The sequence below is a fragment of the Eptatretus burgeri genome, chromosome 2 (assembly GCF_056783735.1).
Source record: "Eptatretus burgeri isolate ZD-2024b chromosome 2, Ebu_testis_v1, whole genome shotgun sequence".
Classification (NCBI taxonomy): domain Eukaryota; kingdom Metazoa; phylum Chordata; class Myxini; order Myxiniformes; family Myxinidae; genus Eptatretus; species Eptatretus burgeri.
The window spans coordinates 6044362-6068434 of NC_140962.1; the positions used below are offsets into that span (position 1 = coordinate 6044362).

At 42.6% G+C, this 24073-nt stretch overlaps 1 protein-coding gene across 1 annotated transcript in view; it reads left to right on the forward strand.

Annotated features, from left to right (window-relative positions):
- The window catches only part of LOC147031312 (unconventional myosin-XV-like), a 443397-nt gene that overhangs the window by 374451 nt on the left and 44873 nt on the right, over positions 1–24073 (forward strand). Inside the window, exons 43-46 of the mRNA XM_085861560.1 lie at positions 9788–9865; positions 10115–10211; positions 10350–10513; positions 18024–18157. Of these exons, the coding sequence (XP_085717686.1) occupies positions 9788–9865; positions 10115–10211; positions 10350–10513; positions 18024–18157 (473 nt within the window). The remainder of the gene's footprint in view (positions 1–9787; positions 9866–10114; positions 10212–10349; positions 10514–18023; positions 18158–24073) is intronic.

Sequence of the window (24073 nt, forward strand, 5' to 3'; positions counted from 1 at the left end):
TGCATGGCGTATTTATAAATTGTGGAGACCGAAAACGTGGGGTTTCCGTACGGTCTTTGATTTGATGTCGCACGGTGACCTTAAGGCGTTCCTGTGGTGGCCATATAATTTTCAAGGCAGACGCAAGGTGCCCGCAAGGCGACCGCAGGGGGGCCCTAAGGCGAACGTGTGGCCAGATGGACGGTCACGAATGGGTTAAATTTTTTTCCCAGTTTTTTTTTCGGCTTGTCGAATTGCTACGGCGAACGTCGAAATGAAAAAAGTTATAACTCCGCGTTATAATTCCACGGCGACCTTACGGCCTGTAAAATATAGCCATACAGCATAGGGCCACCCTGAGGCCACCTCAGAAACTCTGCGGCCACCGCACGTTTCTGTCAATTCAGAGGGCGTACGGCTGCCGTATCCTCGCCGTAGAGCAAAATAATGTGACTTAGGCCAAAATAACAACCGACAACTCATGTGTACTTTGCCTCATTCCTTCTCAGCGTTGCCTCTATACCTCCACCCTCATTCAGTCTCGCTGGGTCTAAAATCAATGGGAGTGCACTGATCTCATTGAACAGAGGTATATTGGTCGCTAGCATAGTATACCCATCATGTTCTGGGACATGATGGGGAGGAGGGGAAGTCAGGGCTTCATTCTTTTTGTCTTTTTGGCAAAGACAGCATCTAGTCCAGTCTGTTTGCTTCTTGGCTAAAATTGGATTCGCATCTGCCATTTAGTTTAAGGCCGAGGGTTTATCCTTTTACCACCTTCATCAACGCACATTCCTGTATGGGATATGACTAGGTTCGGGTGACCTACACCGAGCCCGATCATTCATCCAGTGTCATTTAAGTCCCGTGTGATCTGTACACCATTCGGGTATCTACATGAGCAAGTCATGTATAGCCCCCTTACCCTTGGTTCGGCTCTCCTGCGCTGGCACACCCTGTCAATTCAGGCGCGGCTATCTAACTAAATCTAGTAACTACAAACTACTGTTTACTAGCTACTGGATATGAGGCTGTCAGACAGCATTTGGGACACTAAACTAAACTATACTACAACTACTAGTCTATTACCCACAGCATTAGTCAAGCTAGATCAGCTGACACTGAACCCCATGCTGAGTTACACAGCAGTGACGTCACCAGTGTGCCCTGGTTGTGCGCTGACATCACTCTATTATAATTATGCTAAGCTTTCCTCCACCCTCAAATGCAATCTGACAAAATAAGTAATAATTCTAATGAAATACATTTTCTTTATTACCTATTTGCAGACTTATAGTACTTAGTATTTCTATGTTTATTCATTGATGAGATATTTTTAAGTTTTACGGCGGTCATCTTGGACGCCATCTTTGTTGTTACAGGTAATTTTGCAATATATGACAAACAAGTGAACATTTATGCAATAAATCAGAAATACAAGTATTTTACCACTAAATTTTGTGAAATGATAAATGATTATTACCAGCTTGATTTTTCTGGAGATACGGCTTAGCAGCCATCTTGAAAATGGCAGCCATTTTAATTTTCAGCAGGAGCAATATTTTTGCATAAAGAGTGATCCTTGGAGACTAGAGATCATTTATGTTAAATTTCATGCTTGCATCATAAGATATTCTGATGCAAATAAGAAAATATCTTCAGCACCGTTCCTGAAATATTAGGATTTATAGATTTCATGGTGGCCATCTTGGACGCCATCTTTGCTTTGACCATTTGGTTATGTACTAGATCCAGACAACATTCCTATTAGATTCTTTGACCCCTAAAACCTAGGTATACGCTCAAAATATTACCAATTTGTTGCTGATGTTCTGTCCTCTGGTTGGATGTTTGAGTTGTGATTAGCTTTTCTGTAGTTTGGTTTGCTTTGTTCACAGGTCAGTGCAGTGGTTTTCAAACTTTTTTTAGTAGCGACCCAATTTCAGAACCTCTCTACATTGCGCGACCCAAAAGATTCAAAACCCAATTCATAATATGTAAGATAAGATTTAATATGACACAAGAACATTTACTGTTTACTTTATTCACCATCGTCATGTTTTCATAGACGAGTAAACGGACTGCATCCGAGCCGGAAAGGTGGGTGGCAGAGTGATAGTCAGTCGGTGTAATTTTACCGCTGCCGGTAGAGTGAATCCGGTTCGGCCAGGCGTTCCGAGGGCGTGGATCCCCGGTAACCGAGACTGCGTGGTTACTTAGGTACATTGGATCTTGACAAAATAACCCTACGCCACGCGGTTGAAATATTGGCGACCATGGTCGGTTAAACGACCACCGGCTCATGGAGTTATCTGAGCAACGGCCTACAATTCCGGGGAGTTTGGTGGGAGACGACTCAAGTTTTCCCCACCTAGTGGTTGTTCTCGCCACCGACCCCTGGCCCACAACAATATACATATATATTCGACAATGAAGCAAATATCAAAACTTATCTTTTTACTTTTGTTATGCTTTGTGCAGATGATCGTTGTGCTTTGTGTTCACAAATACAGACTGCAAAATACGATTCTTTTTGACTTTTTTGGTTTTAAGAAAGAGGTTTCAGAAAGGTTACCCAAGGGATAATTGGCATGTTGTGGTTAAGCATTTTTCGTAATCTCTCTGTTGGCATGGGTGAAACTCCTGTATTTTCCGGAAATCCATATTTTTGTAAAGACCCATACGGAGATTTCTGTATGTTCGTCATCACAAAAGCACACCCTGATTATAGGGGATTGAGGTGCTACTCCAATATGCTGATTCGTTTCTGAACCCATTTCATCCTGCTGGAGTGCAATGCTGACGGATCATGACCACGATTATGTGAATTTCTCCATGGTAGTTTTATTTTAAGTTATCTTTGTAGACGTTATCCGGGTACAAAAGCTTGCAAGCTTGTTATCGTGATCATACGTCTGCCCAGCGGGAAACTGTCTCTGTCGGTAAATACGGAAATAGCATCCATTGTTGTATTTTCCCATCACCGTTCAATCCTATGAACTTCACGGAAAATGACGAAGTGCCGTCTTTACATTGCATGAAGTCAAAACTCGATTCTGGTGGAAAACCTGATAATGTCTGTTGGTTGCAGTAGTTTGTGACCACATCAATGCAAGGTCAATACATGTTAACAAGGAGGTTTGATGGAGGATGCCATTTGGCCCATCATGCCTGGACTGCACCACTATTACACTAAATAAATCCATCAGGCTCTCGACTCGGTTTCATCGGGTGGAGGACTGGAGATGAGAAAAGTGTGGCAGGCACAGGGACTGGAGTGTTATAAAGTCAATTACAAACAATATTTTAAAACTCATTTGTTTATGACGATTTGCAATTTTCCCTCGTAGACGTCACATGTGGCATGGTGTGTTTTTACAGACCCCTGCTGGAGTCGATGGTTGGAATATTTAATTTAGTTGATCTCCTGATCGAGAACATTACCAATTTTAACCTCCCTTGTGGATTTGCAATTGAAACCAAAATGGTTTCTCACATGCTAAATCTGCAATGTCTCTTATAAGATAAGAGTTTATTATGAGAAGGCACAGGATGATGAAAATGGAGAATCTTGGGACAAAAAAAGGCGGACATGAAAACGGGCTGAGAAATACATCAATAAATAAAGTGTACATGCGATCTGATCCGATTTAAGGAAAACCTACTCAATACAGGAAATGTAATCTAATCAAAATGTCCACAAGCACACAACAGAGGGTGCCAGGCAAGGTGTTTTTGGCAGACATGATGGTGCTAACGAGTTCAGTATACGCCAAGTACAGAAATGCGCAGAAAACATAAGGGGGGTAGTGAATGCTCCAGTTTACACTGGAATGAGAGTGGTTCTGGGAAACCGCTCCATTACATGACCGTGAGTTTAAAGGGGTAGTGAGGTGCGCTGATTTACACTGGAACGAGAGTAAACCACTCCATTACATGACTCGTGAGTTTGAAGGGGGTACTGAATGCTCTGGTTTACACTGGAGTGAGGGCAAACCGATCCATTCCGTGACTCGGGAGTTTAAAGGGTGTGACGTGCATACACTGGACGCAAGATGGTGTGATGAGGAAGAAGGAGTTCAGGGTGAGAGGTCAGGAGGTGTACAGTGCAAAGGTTGTTACATTCCTATGTTCTGTTGAATAAAACCGTTAGAGAATATTGGATTCCTTATTCTTGGAGTATTTAACGATACAACAAACTGCCGACGAGGATGGGATTGAACTTGAATTCACACACAGGTCTCAGATTTCTCAGGAAGATGGATTCAGGAAGTGTTGACACTGCCGAGCCTGTATCTAACATTAGTTCAATCTCCATCGGCTCTCCCCCGGCAGCAGTAACTTGTGTAGTGCACATTATATTATCAGCATCTCAAGCCCTATTGTCTACACTCAACACATTCACGTCAGGGACAGTCACTTTGTGACCCTGTTTGGAGCCCCGGTATAATTTAGCAAAGTGTCTTCTCTTTTTGCAGCTGTTGCACTGGGCGTCCTTTGCTGGGCATCCATAGTAGTTGGCTGTGTGATTTACAGATCCACATCTGTAACACGTTTTCCTTTGAGCCGGTTGAGATTGCTCATCTGACATCCCTCTCACAGCGAGCCTAAAGGGTCTCTTGCTGCTCTGCAAATCCTGTATCTGAACAAGGTGTATGGCCTGTATGTTGCTGGCAGTGCTTTGGCCTATGATCTGAGCCTCCGCCATTGCCGACTCAATGTGTCTTGCCATGGCTATAGCTTTCTGTAATGTCAGTTCCATTTCTAGCAGTAAACGTTCTCTAATGCGAGATGAGTTTGTTTTCTCAACGAGCCAGTCCCAGGTCATTTCATCTGCCAGCTCTCCAAACTCGCATGTGACGACCATCTCCCTTAATGAAGTGATATATTGTTCCGTAGACTCGCCATTTTTCTGACCACTTTGACGAAATTTATATCGTTCTGCCACGACATTAACTCTTGACACAAAAAAGTTCCTCAAGGCCGTAAGTGCAGTCACGTCGCTATTATCAGCTACAGTTAGTGTATAGAAGAGTCTCTGACCTTTTGTGTCTCAGCAATGTATCAAAAGTGTGTGCTCTTGGGCATCAGCGAGTGCATTATCCTGTATCGCCGGCACGTAGTTTTCAAAGACACGAGTCCAGCCGGTAAAAGGCATTAAAGGCTCACCCGGGATTTGCGGAAAGGGCGTCGGTGGATTCCCGTCCAGCAAAAAGCTTCGCCGTTTACCTTTGTCTGTGAGAGATGCTGTTTCACAGGAACTGGAAAAGCTCGTTAAACTGGATGTAATTGAGCCAATCGAATCATCAGAGTGGGTTTCACCAATTGTTGTGACGATGAAGAAAAACGGAGGGATTTGTCTGTGCGTGGATTTATGATAACCAAATATAGTGGTGGTGATTGACGGATATCCTCTTCCGCATGTGGAGGAAATGTTTGTGGAGCTGCGAGGCGGCACACTTTTCTCCACATTGGATCTGCAAAGTGCGTACCACCAGGTTGTGCTACATGAGAACAGCAAGACCTTACTGCCTTCATTACACACGGGGTCCTGTTTCGCTACAAACGAATCCCTTACGGGCTTGCTTCAGCACCAAGCTATTTTCAGAGGATGATGTCTGCCATTTAAAAAAAACCAACCGTGAGATGCAAAGAACAAAGCACAACAAAAAAAAACCAACATGACAAACACCTCAGAGCAGTGCTACAGCGCATTGATGCAGCTGGACTGAAACTGAACCTTTCAAAATGCTACTTCAGACACAGAGCTGTCATTTTTAGGATATGTACTGTCACACACAGGACTGAAACCTGACCCTGCTCATGTTGTTGCGGTGTCAGAAGCACCCCCACCGAAAGACGTGCAGAGCTTGCGCTCTATTCTTAGGCTCATGTCATGGTATGTGAAGTTCATCCCTAACGATGCATCGGTCGTTGAACCCCTGAGATAATTACTGCAGGGATCATCCACCTTCTCCTGGTCAGTCACAGCACAGAAAAGTTTCGATTTGGTTAAAGAACTGATTGTCAGTAGCCCAGCTGTCGCTCTCTTTGATCCAGAGCGACACATCATAGTGACAACTGACGCCTCAGATTATGGCCTTGGAGCGGTCCTGACGCAAATTCATGCTGAAAAAAAAAACTGAGAAAACTATCACATTTGCATCCGGAACGCTGACTGACTGGGAAAGAAAATATTCCACGGGGGAAAAGGAAGCACTTGGATGTGTGTGGGTGACAGAGAAGTGGAGGACTTATGTCTGGCATAGATATTTCACTTTACGCACTGACTACAGTCCCCTCACGACACTGCTTTCCATGAAAGGTTTGGGAAGAGCTGGAATGTGTGTTGCCAGATGGTCCGCACGGCTTCTGTCATTTAATTATGACATTCAGTACTAGCTTGGCTCTGAAAACGTAACGACTTATTGCTAGTCTCGCCTTCCACTACCGACTTCAGAGCCCAGTCTGGAGGATGATGTTGAGCTTGTCACGCTCACGTCGACCCTCACTAGGGTGACAGCTGAAGAATTCAAAACTGCCTGTATTTCCTGCCCCATTCAAACAAAATTACGTGAATTGCTTACAAAGCGCTGGCCGAAAACGTCAAAAGGTCTGGATCCTGATCTCCTTCCTTATTTCAGATTGCAGACTGAACTGTCACTACAAGAGGACTGTGTGATGAGAGGTACTCACCACCTTCTTGTCCCAGAGGCGTTAGTCGCATTTCATCAAATTAGCGCATGATACGCACCAGGGCATAGTGAGGACAAAGCAGCGGTGAATAGATCTGTATTGGTGGCCGGGAATGGACGCGCACGTTGAGTCTGCAATCAAGGCTTGCATTACTTGCCAGCAGCATGACAAGACAGCTGTGACACAAGCATCACCATTACAGCCAGTTCCTTATCTCGATACCGCTTGGGAGAAATTGGCAATCGACATAGTGGGTCCCTTCGACTCTGAGCCACTGGTTTGCCGTTTTGCTATCACTCTCACTGATTACTTTAGCAAATGGCCAGAAATTTCCATCACCTCCCAGGTCACTTCCACGACAGTAATCAAGTTCCTGTTAACTGTCTTTTGCAGAGCAAGTAACCCAAAAGAGTTGATATCTGACAATGGTTAACAATTCACATCTCAGGATTTGAAACCTTTCTGAAAGAAAGAGACATTATCCACAGGAAGTCAGCAGTGTACTACCCACAAGCAAATGGGGAAATTGAGCGATTCAATACAAGCTTAAAGGAAAGCTTGCTCACTGCTAACATTGAAGGGAAAGACTGGAAAACATTTACAACGGACTTTCTTCAAACTAATCGGGCAACTCGACATGCCACAACACAGCGATCACCTGCTGAACTGCTTCATGGGAGAGAGATGCACACCAAGCGACATGTATCTGGTTTGCAGATGCCAAAGCCCAACACACCGTCACACAAAGACACGGCACTCAGAGTACAAGAAAAGCAGAACATGCAAATGGTGCACACCGACAAACGCCGTGGAGCAAAGGATGTGAACTTTGAATGTGGTTCCTTCATCCGAGTGAGGAAACCTGGCGTCCTCCGAAAAGGACAATCCAAATTTTCAGCGCCTCTCCAAGTTATGGAGCAAAGAGGATCTCACACGTACAAACTGTCCGATGGACGGATCTAGAATGCGTCTCATTTAGCATCTGCCTTTCAAAGGAATGCAAAAGATGATGCCGAGGTACCACTCCTTTCTGACATCACCGCAACACCAGCGCAAGACACATCAGAATCTGTACCAGTCGGCCGGGATGCCAGAATTCGCAGACCTCCAGTCTGGACTCAACATAATGTGATGAAGTAATGTAAAGTCCTTTGAGAATACGAAAAGGAAGCTAATTTAAACTGTTGCCATGTTTATTACCTCCTTCAGCGAAGGTGAAGGAGGTTATGTTTTCACCCCTTTCTGTCGTTTGTCTGTCTTTGTCTGTTTGTGTGCAGGATATCTCAAAAAGTTCTGGACATGAAAATTTGTGGACAGGTTGAGTGTGTGACAAGGAATAATTGTTTCAATTTTGGTGAAGATCCGGATCTGGATCCAGCTAGAATTTTAAAAGTGATTCTTCACCATTGAGAGATAAGGCCAAAAACGATATGTAATACAATGTCTCAAAAAGTTGTGGACGGATTCAGACGAAATTTGGTGGACATGTTGGGTGTGTGACAAGGAAGAATTGTTTCAATTTTGGTGAAAATCCGAATCTGGATCCGGCTACTGGAATTATTTAATTTCTAAAATGATTCTTCACCATTGAGAGATAGGGCCATAAATTATATATGGAATGATATTTCAAAAATGTATTGGGCCCAATATGTTCTCACGGATCAGGCATTGCGTGGCAGAGGTATGTGTTCTCCCGAGTACCCTTCTAGTTACTACTTGTTTTATGGCTAATCCACGTGTGGCAATTGCTACATTTCAACTTCTAGTTAATTAATATTATTGTTGTCCACTGAGATACGGTATGCATGTGGTTAAAGAAAGGGGGATATGTGGTGTTGTGCATAGATTTGGACGCAAGAGGGTGCAATGAGGAAGAAGTAGTTCGGGGTGAGAGGTCAGGTGGTGTGCAATGAAAAGCTTGTTACGTTCTGATGTTCTGTTGAATGAAACCATTGGAGAATATTGAATTCCTCATTCTTGGAGTATTTTACGATACAACAAAGGGGTAGTGAATGCTCTGGTTTACACTGGGGCAAGGGTGAACCGACCGCTCCATTACATGACCGTGACTTTAAAGGGGCAGTGAATGGCTTTGGTTTTGCACTATGATCGAGGTGATTCGGGAAAACCGCTCCATTACATGTAAAGCATAAAAAATTCTTCGCCAAATGTCATTTTCATTTGCGTTATATTTTGTTACAGTTTGGACAGGATCACCCCCAAAATGCATATTTTGACGTCAACTTTTCAAAATTTTCCAGGGGAGCATGCCACCTATTAATTTTGCTCGTTACTTTCCTTTTTTCAAAAGTTCTGCAGTTTCATTCATGTGTTTGATTAATTATTCGATGTTGGCTCTACCCATCACCGTGAAGCAGAATTATCAAAGCGTTGGATTGTTTACCCACTAACAGGGAATGGGAGCTGAGTTTAGACCATTGTGAGGCAGGTTAATTTTGTCCTAGTGCTGCTTTTTTGTCCTGACAGCAACATGTAGAAGTACAAAAGGAACATGCGAGTCAGAAAACTGGCAAAACATCTGGCTGATAAGCCGTGGTGCAATACTATCTCTGAGGATTAATGGCTGACCACTTCTAAGCCTTAAACCCTGCTGGAAAAGGACATTAGCTTATGTTACTTGCATGAAGCAAAAACATACCGACTGCTTATAATTCAAAAAACCTCACTGTACTGTAAATGGTGGAGACTTGTTTTACCCTTCCCCACCTTGAGAGGGCGCTACATGATACACATTTCCAGAGAGAATTTGCGTTTTCCCCACCCCCTCATTCATCTCCCTTCCCCCCAAGATTACCAGCAAAGATAAAACACCCCGATACATTAATTGAGATTATGCTGATCCTATGAAGCAAGTCTGGATGTAATTGGCCCAGAACTGTAGGAGGAGTAGCACGACAAACAAACACCGGTCCATGAATTATGGTCAGGATTCCACCATAAGTTTGGGGCCTTACTGGTTTTGTGGACAGATGTATCTGTGTCAGAGAGCACAGATTTATTCCATCTTTGTAATCACTTGTCCATGATGTAATTATATATCCTTGTTCTTCACGTCATGAATTTACATGCTTACAGTTGTGTCTGAACACAGGCAGGCCACAAGGGAAGAGAACAGACCTTCATCCTCCCAGCAACACTGGAAATGCCTTTCACAATATCCACACGCACCGTGAGAAACATCTTTAAATCATCATCATTACTTAAGATCAAGTTTTACATTACTTGCTACGAACCTGAGTGCAGGTCATTTTTGATTAGCGGAGAATGCTCTCAGGTTTGGTGACACTTTAAGTGTTGTTCACAACTGTGACACTGCTTGTGTGTGTGTGTGTGTGTGTGTGTGTGTGTGTGTGTGTGTGTGTGTGTGTGTGTGTGTGTGTGTGTGTGTGTGTGTGTGTGTGTGTGTGTGTGCGTGCAGATGGCGGGAGATGTGATTGCAGAGATGTGTAGCAGATTGGGACTAACTGGAAAAAGAGCTCATGAGGAGTATTCCATTTTGAGCATTGTTGGAGATTGTAAGTGTTTTTTTTAAACATACTATGCATCATGGTCCTCTGAGCAGCTTCGATTAAATTACGTTGCATGTCGCTCTAGTTCGAAGCCATCCTTCAAAACATTGCTTTGACAAGATGCTGTATTCACCCTGTGTGCAGTTTCACTCAAACAGCCGATACAACATGACGATTACATGATGGATATCATCTCAGATTATACATCTTCGGGCCATGTTTTCAAGCTCTGGATAAAACGGGTCATTTGGTTCGAACCTTTGACTGCAAGAAACAGCAATGCATCCCTAAACATGCACTACCATCAGGTTGGTTCCTGGAAGAAAACCTTTTTAAGACAAGAAAAAAACAACATTTAAAAAATGTAAAAGTATCGAGGGATGACGTCACAAAAAAAACAACTAAACAACGTAGGAATGGCACCACATTGTGATGCCACAATACGCCACCACAATCCTCATGGATTACTGTCATGACATCTTTTGACATTTTACTTTTGTTGTGGGATTGTGATGGATGAAGAAGAAGAATAACAATGAAGAATGGCATCACGTTACTATGCCCCAGTACGGCACCATAGTCCTCTTATGGATTAGCATCATGACATCTTTTGACCATCATTTAAAAAAAAAAATCTTGTTTCTGCAATTTTACACCATCTATGTTATTAAATTTGGCTTATGGTAAACTCTGCCCCTCCCCTACCCCTCCCCCCTCCCCGAATCCTGGGTTTGGCTCAGTCCACTATGTAGATTACCACATTTGTGGAAATGTCGATGCGAATATAATTTTCAAAAATAATAAAATGCTTAATGTTTTATATATTTTGTTATTTTGTTTTGGAATAAATCCATCTATGTTATTATATTGTTTTAATACTTGTGTCAGTTGATTTAGGGGATGGGTTGGATATATATTGCTTTTGGAATGGTTCTATCCAGTATTCTATCCATTTTTACCACTCCCACAATCCTGGCCTGGTTTGGTTGGGTCCACATTTACGTTCGTTTTCTTTTCCTAATAAAACGATTAATGTTTTATTATATTTTTGAATTTTGGGTTGCGTGCACGAGCCTCGAGGCAAAGTAACTTCCTCATGTTGGAATCACTATCATGGCTTCAGCAGTTATTGAGTGAGGTTGGGCTACAGTTTTACATTGTTTTTCGAGGGAAGAATAAGTACAAATTGGCGATTTAGCAATTTTTCGTTGTGGTACTTTAGTGATGTATTCTGGCATATTTTAAAATCTTGGCAGTTCGGAAAACACTCAAGAATAAAAAGTATGGCTTTTAAATGTTTTTAACTTCACTCTATATTAGTTTATAAACATATCATTGTGTACATTGAATGGGTGGCCATTTTTTTCCCAGTGCCATCCCTCTAAATGGAGTACTACCGTACTCCATGATACAAGACTTTGTAAGACATAAAAGCTATGAAGGTGGATTGCGAATCATCGGATTGAGCTGAATAAAAGCTAAGGTTGCCAAATGAACAAGGAATTGGGGACAAGGATAGTGTAGTTCTGCATTTTGATTTAAAATATATGGTAATTCCTTGGTTAACATGGTAGATGCGTTCCTGAAAAAGTACCATGTTAAGTGAAATCGTGCTGTTCGAAAACAATTTTCCCACAAGAAATAATGTAAAAGGTAATGGTTGTGTGTGAGAGGGAGCGGGAGAGAGATCGAGACAACATTTTGTTAGTTCTGGTGCTCAGTCCAGGTACTCAACAGCCTTTCCATTTTTTCCATTCAGGTGGTTCGTGTACGAGTTATTTTCGTAACACTTTTACAACTTACCTTGATTTTATCAGCATATGCAAGGATTGTCCTTAATGTGGATTTAAAAAGACCGAAAGCTCGTTCTAAGTCCACAGAACATTCACCTTTTTCAAATCGCTCTCATACTTCTAATTTAATATCCAATGAAATATATTTCCTTTTCTTGCTCACAGAAGCACTATTATATATATATCAATGGTTGGTCGCTTATAACCCATGATTTCAATGGATGGCACCAAGAAATGCCAATAAAAAGTTACGATGATCGAGGACTCTTCACGCAGTAAGATAGCAGGGCAAAAGACTGACATGTGAGTTGTATCATTCCACGTAGCTGGCTGTGCAGTGCAAGAAAGGTCGTCGACCAATGCCCAGAAACGGCGTTATAACGGGCGCCTTCCATGTTGTATGAAAAGTGTTCCTCATAGAAAAGCAGTGCAATGACGAAATTGTGTTGTGTGAAATCTTGTTAAGTGAAGAATTACTGTAATCAGTTAAATATTCTGAAGGATTGTAGTGAAGTTCACACACAGACAGAGTTAACAAAAACATTTTTACAGGTGAGATATGAAAGAGAATTTAATGAGTGGATTAAATAATAAACTTAAATGTGTTTTAACACCACATTTATATCAAGGACAGAAACAAATGTTTTATGACTTCCGTAGATAAACTGGATATACATGACCCAGCTGTTTTATTAGATCATTCAACTAATACTCAATTTGATAAATTGTTTCCCAAATCACGTCCTTCAACGGAATGTAGCCCATATTTTTATATTTATTTTATTTTACAGATATTAATTTGAGGATAACAGCAAAAGTGATGAAGGTCGGAATTTTTCTCCCTCTGTCAACTGTGTTTGGGTGTACTCGCCGCTTTTCAGCTGTGCTAGTAATCATGGTAACATGCAGTGATTTATTTTCTTGAGTGATGAGCAGCCACTTACACACACGTTCATTCTCGGAATTCAGGTATCTCATTATTCTTCCTTGTCTCATTTATCACTGTTATCGTATTTTGTTGTGGTTTAATGTCTTCAATTTGACTTTTAAAAAAAGCTGAAATGTTATGTTGTTAAATTCTCAACAAATAGCTGCTGAGCAATAGACATACTATATGCATGAATACGTGAAAATGTAGTAAATGTGGTTAGTAGATGTGAATCGAGCAACATTCATGACCTCAACACGATCTTCTTAAGCTTTAAAATTGTTGATTTGTGGTCTCATTTCTGCTTGCTTCCTCCAATGCATCCTTAAGGCCGATTCTACTCCCATCATTGCTGTAAAATTACCTCACTGTTGTAATGTGCATGGTGATCATCTACAGAGCCTATTGTGAGATGAAGTATATTTCAGGCCAATGGGATTAAGCCACAGGGCTCAGGGGTGCACCACTTATCACTCTTGTTCATGACATCTATGTGTTTGTCTGACAGTTATCATTATTTTTGAAAAAGCTTTCTGCAATTATTTCATGATGTCAACTCAGAATATCTTCCACCATGCTCATCCTAGTATTTATTTATTTTATTAATAGGCAACACCATAACACAAATTCCCACTGAAATTATTTCGACAAAAAACATTTTTGCAAAGTATTCAGGCAGAGTGACGGTCGCAACTAGATCGGCACTCGGTAGAGTGTATACCTCCGCCAGGCTGAACAGTTTACGTTTTGTATCCCACTGATGGGCTGGATCTGAATCCGGACCTGAACCAAAATATAATCGGCTTGTTCTCGTCAACTACCCAACTCATCCACCAAGTGTCTTCTAGATCCATCCATAACTTTTTTGAAATATCGTGCTTACAAACAGGGGTGAATACATCGCCTCTGTCCAATCCTTCGGTGGCCGAGGTGATGATAAAACATCTATGTACAGGGTTATAAAATTACCAGTCTTTGCTGCCAGTTTTTGTAACCTCGATTTTTATTCCTGAGCATGGTGACTGGCAGGTTTCCCTCCAATCCACTGCAATAGAATCAGGTTTCCCTGCAATAGAATCACCACCACTTAGTTCATACAACAAGAAACATACTTTTAGTTTGGTCAATAACTTCAATTCCGTGACCATTCTCTGGCGAGTAAGGTTTGATGATTGATTTGACTTCTATTGACCTTTTTATAAAAAATGTAGCCCCCATGTCCCTCCCAAAAATCCCGGCATTTTTTTCCAGAGGGCCAAATCCAAGATGGCTGGCGGACATTGTCTTGACATCTTGAAAAATTAAGTTTTGAACCAGAGCAACTGGAATCATGTACAAAGACACTTTTTCAGGTAAATCGACAACAAGGATTCCGAATCTGACATTCCTTTGACGTTACGACATCATTTTGACCCAGAAATCCAAGATGGCCACCATCCGGTAGTGCGAAAATGTAACTTTTGTACTTAAAGCAACTACCTCCATGAGGATCTCTTGCAGTAAAGTAAACTGATGAATAATATATATAATTGATGAATGCAGGGCAAGTAAACTCATTACACTTCAAAATAAGCTCTTTTTAATCGCTGTAACTTGAACAGTTTGCAAATGAATACTTAAAACATGTCAATACAAAATCATTTTACACTGAAAATCGTACTTTTTGGCCATTTTCTGTGGAGAAATGATACCACAACGCAAATGAAACACGTTTTAGAAAAAACATTTAAACAAAACGTATTGAGAAGTCACCAATTATGCTTTCGTGTCGTACTTCACATTGTTATGACATTGTAACTGATGAATCAATATGACCTTGAGAGATATGATCAGTCCGAATCAGAGCATTCTGCCTTACTAGATTCTGAATCATCAGATTCCGATGAATCCCCCCTCCTCCTCTGTACATCATCATCTCCCTCCTCATCACCCTCCTGGCTATCATCTTCCTCGCTCTCTTCAGCTGGCCCTGGTGCAGGTAGATGCGTCAGGAGCTCCTTGCTGCGAGTCATCCCGTGATGTGTGACGGTGGCATTGATGGCGGTAGTGGTGGGTCGCTTTGTGATGTGCTGTATGATGAGGGAGGTGAGAGAGAATGTGCTGAGAGACAGATCTACCCCCTTATTGCCCTGCAAAACAGATTCCCCTCCCCTGGACTAGGAGAGGCAAGAGCTCTTCCTCCTCTTCTAGCTCCTCGACTCTCGGCGGCCACGGGTTGAGTTTAATTGATTTGACGTCATCCTTTAACCGCTCAGCCACATTGCGCACAATTTGCTCACTTCTGACACCGATGGCGGAGAGCGCTGCTTTGACATATGAACCACCCCCAGACGTGTCATAGACTAGGTCGCTCTGGTTCCTCTGAGGGCGGGAGTGGAAGCCAATCTTGCCCTCAAACTCCCGGGTCAGGATATCTTTGATAAAGAATGACTTGATACCGGATGTTGGGAAGCCATACCGAGATATGATAGAGCTGTAGTCTTTGAGGAGCCTCTGCAGTGACCTTAGCTCATGTTCATCAAAGATAACTCTTCTGATGTGGTCAAAGAAGATAGTCTGAACCTCACGGAGATTGACATTGTGCATGCGTGGGAGTTTGTCATCTTCACTCATTTTCTGGTAACTACGCACATATTTCAACCAGCATTTGTTGTGATATCTGATCTCAATCGCGTAGGGGCCATCAGCTGCATAATCGATCACACAGTTGATTCTGTCTCGCATTTTCTGATCTTCGAGGGCCACCGTGTGGCTCTTGAAAGCTGCTCATGCATGATAGTACGATATCAGGGACAGCTTTGATTCAGGGTGTTTGGCTGACTCCAGTTTACAGCAGCACACACATTTTGTTTTTTCATGTATCAGCCCTTCTACACTCGATCGCAGCCGCTTGGCAGGCGGAGCGGCAGCTGAGGGGAAAGCCTCAGACATGGATGAAGACTGAGATTGGCATTCCTCGACCTCTCATTTTTTTATGTCTTGTCTTGGCCTGTTCCAGTTTCTTGGCATTCCATATGGTCAACTTACATGATTTATGGACACATTGTATGCCGGGACCATTATCCCAATCGACCGTTGCATAGACGTCTCCAAATTTGTCTCGACCACTCCATAACAAGTCCTTTTTCTTGAGATTTCCCCAACTCTCAACGGAAACAATGGCATCAGTGGCTTCATTGCAAATTCCGCCACACTGGAGGACACACGGAATGGTGGACATTGTCTTGACATCTATCTTCTCAACACTGTGCTTCTCAGTGCCATCTCGTATGCTGTACATTCCCTGAAAAGACAGAAATAAGTATATGAAGAATATGTGTGTGATATGAAATTACACACACATACAAACAAAAATATAACAATTCACTAAGCAGGACCTCAATTCTGTGACCATTGTAGATTTAGCAGAAATAATGTGTTAATTCATGATCCCAGGTGCTCCCATTCAAAAGTTACGTTTTCGCTCTACCGGATGGTGGCCATCTTGAATTTCTGGGTCAAAATGTTGTCAAATTCGGAATCCTCGAGGTCGACTTACCCGAAAAAGTGTCTTTGTACATGATTCGAGGTGCTCTGGTTCAAAACTTAATTTTTCAAGATGGCGCCGCTAAGCCATCTTGGATTTGGGCCTCTAGCAAAAAATGCCAGGATTTTTGGGAGGTACATGGGGGCTAATTTTTTTTTATTTTTATAAAAGGTCAATCAAAGTCAAATCAATCGTCAAACCTTACTAGCAAGAGAATGGTCACGGAATTGAGGTTCTTGACCTAACAATTTATTTGTTGGAATATGACATGAGCAGGTGATGAAATAATCTTCTTCTTCCATAGTTGGTCCTTTGATAGATTTTGTATGACAAGGTAGACTTAAATTCTGGACTTTCTGGTTTAAAGCATTCACCATTTGAGTCACAATGTCTGACTTAAGGATAGCTTACTCTCTTCTCTACCATTTCCCTTTACAAAACTACTCACGGCAGATGTGCTTGTGACATCCAGCAGGATTTTTCATTCTACCTTAGCATCAGTTCAACACTAACACATAATTATGCCTCTTCTGATACTGATAGAGCAGGAAATATTGCTGACCAATACCTATCCTGGCTTAACATGTGCTAGTTTAAACCTTTTTCTTTTTCTTTTACAAAATAAGAGATTAATTATTATCTTTTACTGTTGTTTCTATATGGAAAAAAACATCGATTGTAAATCGAAAATGTTGCACCCCATGAACTAACAACAAATACTGACCGGATGGGAAATGTTGCTGACCGATATTTTTCCTGTCCTACTATGTGCTTGTTTAAGCCTTTTTCTTATTCAAAATTGAGGCTCATGGAAGGGTGAGTTAACAAATTTGTGCAAAAATAGGATTAATTGTCTTTAACTGTGGTTTATTGATAAAACAATCACAAGTTCCAGTTGGTGCACCCCCATGATTTACTTACTGGTACTGGTAATTGACAATAATTGATCTATTTTTGTATTTTTATACATATCTAACCTCAACCATAACTTTAACCCAAATCCAAACATTTCCTGCTCATTCAGTATTGGTATTTTAACTGCCTGTAGCAGAGAAGGTTGCCTTCATTCTTGGATTTCTGACTTCCTCCACTCGAGTAGTCAACATGCTGTTATCAATGGAATCCTCTCCTCCCCTCTTCTAGTGGAGGCTGGAATTTCCCATTGCAGTTTTTTGGCCCAGTCTGGTTCCTTATCTTTATCTATATAAATGACCTTTGCCCTTATAGAATGTTCTGCGGAAATTCCATAGAAACTTTCTGTAGACATTCAATAGAAACTACAGAATTTTAGAACCAAATTCTTCAGAACTGTATTTTATATGGCATAGAAATTCTAAAGAAATTCTACAGTAATTTAGGACCAAATTCTATAGAAATTGTTTCATAGAAATTCAGTAGAAACTCTATAGAAAATTTATATTCTATAGAAATTACAGTTCTATAGAAGTTGGTCCTAGAGTTCTGAAAAATTACGATAGAATTAATATTCGTTAGAAAAAAAAAGTTAGAAAATACGTAAGAAAAAAAGCAAAATCAGTGCAGAGCATTTAACTACCTTTTACTATGTCCAGGTGTCGCGTGATTTCATGCGTGGGAACCTGCTTTGCATTCCACGTGGTAAAACACCTCCTAGTACCTTGCAGCTGGCAACAAAACTTGCAGTACTTCAGTACATTTCTGCTGGCGAAAACACACCTCCAAGCATGTGAGTTGCAAAAAACAATCTGCTTTTCATGTTGGTTTTGTTCACAATCGGCTGTTTGACCCTCGTTGTTTTTTTCGTGAGCCTTGAACTTTTTATGAAATGATTAAAAACTATGGATACCATGCAGGTATATTGAATGGAACAGACCTTATGTTGAACTTTTTATTATCCAAAAAATGTTTTTTTTTATGTATATCTACACTTTCAACCATTGCACAACAATTAATGCTTCGAGTATCCTTGGAAATGTTTCAAAATCCAATAAGAATGTGCCATTTGAATACAAGTCAGGACTTTGCTCAAAAGATGAAGCTGTACATTATAGACTAAGTACCTTATGCCATTACTTTTATCTTAATCATCTTTGTTCTGTACAATATGTGGCAAATGTGGCTTCTATTCATAAAGAAAGAAAACCAAATGGATATTGCTGATGATTTGCTCAGTTGCATATTCTGAGTCTTGTACGAGGTTTCAAATTAACCAAAGAAAACTGCATTAAAACTCACATTAGAGATTACATTGGCCTTCATTGTGCTGCTTTTGTATCTCTTAAACAAAAGTGTCATTAATGCTACAACTTGAAACATAAATAATTTTTTTTTATGATAGTAGTCATGAATAATGCTAAGACAGCTGAAAGAAATATATTTTCTACAGTGCACATTGTGAGCAAGTAATATTGTGAGATGCAAGATTGCAAGCGCATACTACTGGGAAATTGAATGGTCTCTTTGCACCATAGACTGTACATTGGTGTTTATGGCACGTCCACAGCTCACATTTTGCATCACACCAGCACGGCGGCTTGGGAACCTGAGGAACTGCAGAGAAAATGACCCTGGGATGTCTGAGGTGGATAGTGTACTCAGATATAGTTGAAACGAGAATGTTCTTCTATGACAGGTTCTTTTTTATAAATAGCTTTTAAACATGAGTCTGAATGGAAGAAGTCTCACTGAATTGAAATGAGGAGTTCTGAAGACGTGCTTAGTAATGGGGAGAACCTGTATGTGGCTTAATGTCTGATTCAGTGGCAGAGGTAGGTAACTGCTTGGCAGCTTTCCATTGAATTGGTTACACTGTGTGGATGAGTACTTTTGGAGAAATCTCACAGTATGGCATCAATTATTTCATTTTTTAAAAATGTTATTATTTCGAACTACTTGAAAAAGACAGTGGTCTTTTTGACCACTGTCTTTTACCGCCGCTAAAAGGTAGAAAGTTTTTTTTTTTTTTTACAGAACCATTGGAATAGTAGCAACTATTTGAATAGCTACCTAAAGGAATGTGAAGTACATATAAAGAAAGTACAGTCATAATATTAATTTACTGCATGTACAATATACATTATTAAACAATGGTTCACAAATTTTACGCTGTATTCAAATCCCTTTCCAGACCTCATATTTGAATCTCCACACTAATGGACTCACTTCTTACTCCTATTGCCTTTGGAAAAAAAAGAAGAAATTGCAGTGGCCTGCAAAAGTATTCCCACCCCCTCGCCATCCCCCCTCCCCTCGCCCTCCTTCTCCATCTCCCCCCCCCCAAATGACCAATAATGCCACATTTAGATGAGTAACAAAGTATGTTGAAAACATTTTTTCCAAATGAACTTTTTCATTCATAACTGGAGAGATCAAACTAAACACTGTTATAGTTGAAGGAGGTTACATTAATGTCAGGTCAGACCAGATTAGGTCTGTGACTTGCTACAAGTACCATGTAAACCTTTACAAACCTGTTTCATGGTCGGGTTGTCGGCAACTAAATCGTCTTCCCCACAAAGTTTTCTTGGTGAGGAGGGTGTATGGATATGGACACCGAGAAGGATTAAAAAAAACAACCTGTCAAGGGGCGGAGGAGCTCCTTGTGAGTCAATGGCCATCCATATCTAGTGCCAAACTGTGACTTGGGACATCCTCCTGCAGTTGGGTTACTTTTTCTAGGAGGTTTGGTGGCAGGATTTGCACTCCGGCCACTGTAAAACACTTTACGACCCGTAAACACAAAACCCGTAAATGCAAAAGAAACTGAAAATCCACTCCATGGGAGTACCTCCCATGCTGCTCCCTTCGCAGGGCAGCTCAGCTGACGGGATTGGGGCAAAGCTTCCGGGACCCCCATTCCTTGATGATAGGATGAAAAGCACGGGGTAAACTTCCTGGGTCAGATTGTGGTGGGGTGGTGCTGAGGTATCGACCACCAGACGGCAGTCTCCTTAGGTTAACCTAAGGCGGTCTCTTTGTGTGAGTGCCTGGAATGTCCAATCCAAAGAAGAGAGAGGATGATCACCTGTCTCTGCTATCATCTGAGCTACAGCATTAGACATTTGGTATTGCAGCACTCTCTGAGGTTCGGAGACCGGATATTGATGAGATCATGGCGGTTGGTTACACCTATGATTGGTCTGGTCGCACTGATGGTTACCATGCCCAAGGAGTTGCTCTAGCTGTGTCCAATAAGCTGGCTCGCATGATAACTGAGGTAACACCGGTCAACAAGCTTATTATGAGATTGAGGATTCGTCACTCCTTGAGTGTCATTTCTCTGATCTCTGTGTATGCTCCGACTGAGGCGAGTGATCTCACCATGAAGGACGCATCCTATGCTGCACTCTTGTCTGTGGTTAATGAATGCCCCAGATGAGATGATCTTCTGATGTTTTGGGATTTCAATGCATCGACTGGTACTGAAAGGGATGGTTATGAGACATGTGTTAGTCCCCATGGGTCTGGAATTGTGAACCAGAATAGCACAAAGTTCCTTGACTTTGCAAGAAGTTGAGGACTGAGGGTGGCTCGTTGATGGTTTCAGCGCACACAAGCTCATCGCTGGACTTGGTATCCCAACCTTGTGATATGTGTGGCAAAGGTGATTGACCATGTGCTCGTTGATGGTCAATGCAGGATGATTCAGAACTTCAGCATCTACCGGAGTGCTGAGTTCCTCAATACCGGCGATAGGCTTGTTGTAGCAACTCTTAAGTTGCACCTTAAATCCAGAAGAATGGTACCATCCCAGCCGAGGCTGGATGTTGGCAAGCTTAAGGATGAGAGGGTAGCTGAGGAGCTTGCGAACAGGCTGAGTAAGGATTTGGGTGGGGAGGGGGGGGGGTCTGGTTGCTTTGGGGGATCCTGAAGAGTTGTGGAGTACCTTCAAGACCACCATCCTTGATGTTGCCGATGGATGTCTTGGAACTCACAAGAGGGCGAAGAAGAACTTTCTCTCTCAAGGGACACTGGATACCATTGACCAGAGTCACAGGGCCAGGCTGAATGGCAGAGCTGAGCTGTTCAGCAGAGAGTTGTGGCATAAAACTATACGTGCGCTGGGTGTGGACAAGGAGGCCGACTTGCGAGGAATCTGTGAGGGGGTCGAGCATCACCTGTGGTCAAGTAATTCTCATCCTGCTTACAGGGGAATTCACACATTGTGTTCCTCCAAGCCCATCCCTCGGTGTACTTCAGTTAGAGCAGAGGGTGGTAGTCTCTTGACAGAGGAGTCCGAAGTGAAGGCCTGCTGGGCTGGTTACTTTGAGCGGTTGTACCAAGCTGATCCACCAGCTGTCCAGATGGACATCAGTGGTGTTACAATAACTGTTGCTGACCCTCCAATCAACTGTGGTCCACCTTCGCTTGTGGAAACACAGGCTCCGGTGAACCGGTTGAAACGGGGTAAAGCTCCAGGGATCTGTGCCATCCATGCTGAACTTCTCAAGGCTGGTGGAAATGCTGTACTCGTGTCATTGCACGCAGTTGTGTGCTCTGCCTGGAACACAGGCATCATCCCAACTGACTCGAAGAGGGGCCTTGTTATCCCTCTCTGGAAAGGGAAGGGTGATCGCCAAGACTGCAACAACTACCGAGGGGTGATGCTGCTCTCAGTGCCGGGCAAGGTCTTTGCTTGGATAATTCTTGATAGGGTTTGTCACCATCTGCTTTAGCACCAGCATCCAGAACAGTCAGGCTTTACACTAAAGAAGTCAACGATTGACCGTATCCTTGCTCTTGGGGTCCTCACCGAACGCAGACGAGAGTTTCGGCAGGGGCTGCTTGCAGCCTTTGTTGATCGCTGTAAAGCGTTCGATTCAGTGAATGGGGATGCCCTCTGGAGGATTATTGGTCTTCGAGGGGGTGCCACCAAAACTGATCAATCTGATGTCTGAACTCAACTGTGGTACTGAGAGTGCTGTGAGATGTGGTGGTACCATCTCAGACTTATTTGCAGTTGTTACTGGAGTTCGTCAGGGATGTGTACTTGCCCCCACACTTTTCAGGACTTGTATGGACTGGATTCCAGGGAGGATGTCAGAGAGATCAAGCTGCGGTGCATCATTTGGGAATGTCAAGATCTCTGACCTTGATTTCGCAGATGATAGTCATCTTTGCGGAGACTCTAGATATCCTTTTGGGGGCCCTCAAGGTGCTGAATGAGGAGTCGGAGCCGCTGGGATTACGGGTTTCCTGGGTCAAAACTAAGATCCAGGCTTTCAATGACGTCTTGGATGCTGCCATCCTGTTTGTGGTGAGGATGTTGAGGTCGCCGAGAGATTCACTTTCCTTGGCAGTGATATTAATGTCTCTGCCGGCTGTGAGCCAGAGGTCAGTAGACGTCTGGGTCGGGCCTGGGGAGTCATGGATTCACTGGATCATGGGGTGTAGCGCTGCCGGTACCTGTGCGGGAGGACGAAAGTCTGAGTCTTCAGGTCCTTGGTGCTTCCAGTCTTGCTCTGGAGATGTGAGACTTGGACTCTGACCAAGGATCTGAGATGGAGACTTAATTATTTTGGTACCAGGTATCTTTGGAGAATCCCTGGCTATCGCTGGTCGGACTTTGTGTTCAACGAGCGGTTGCTGAGAGGACTCAAATGAGATTTTTTTTTTTTACCTGCATAGTCCGTGAGCGTTAGCTCTGGCTGTATGGACGTGTGGCTCATTTTTCCTGATGCTGATCCTGCTCACCAGATTCTCTCAGCGAGGGAATCTCCTGAGTGAGGAGGCCAATGGGCCGTCCACGTGCCTCGTGGTTGCAGCAGGTTGATCAGCATCTCAAGGAGATGGGGATGGGCCAGGTATCTGCCTGGGGGTGGTTAGAAACAGGTTCCTGGAGTACCGGTGGAAAGTGGATGCAGCGACGCGCTGCTCCGGTGTATGTTCCCATTCCTGACATGACCTGAGGTTACATGTCAGGAATACCTGCAAAAAACATGCACAAATCAAAATTCATTGCTGGCAAAAGTATTCAACCCCTGAATTCAGTACTTGGTGGAAGCACCTTTTGAAGCAGACTGCTGTGAGTGTTTTGGGGTCGCTCTCTTCCAGGTTTGTACAGTGAGATGGTGAAATCTTTGTCCATTCTTCATGTTAAAATTGCTCTAGTTATGCCAAGTCTGATGGGGATCATCGATGGACTGCAATCTTCAAGTCTCGCCATAAATGTTCAATTGTTTTTGAGTCAGGACTTTGACTGGGCCACTCCAGAACATTTATTTTCTTCCTATTCAGCCACTCCAGTGTGGCTTTGGCGATGCGCTTCGGATCATTGTCCTGCTGATTATGAATCTCCTCCGCAATTCAGATTTTTGGCGGCCTCAAGCAGTTTTTTTTTATCAGGGATTCTCCTCTACTTTTCACCATCCATTGTCCCTTCTGTCCTGACAAGCTTGCCAGTCCCTGCTGATGAAAAGCAGCCCTATAACATGATGATGCTACCACCATGCTTGCCAGTAGAGATGGTGTTCACTGGGTGATGTGCAGTGTTGGGCTTGTGCCAGACGTAACGCTTTGAATTTGACCAAAAAGTTCAATTTTTGTCTTGTCGGACCACAAAACATTTCTCCACATGCTTGCAGAGTCTTTAAGATGCTTTTTCTGAAACTCCATACGAAATTTTAGATGTACATTTTTCAGT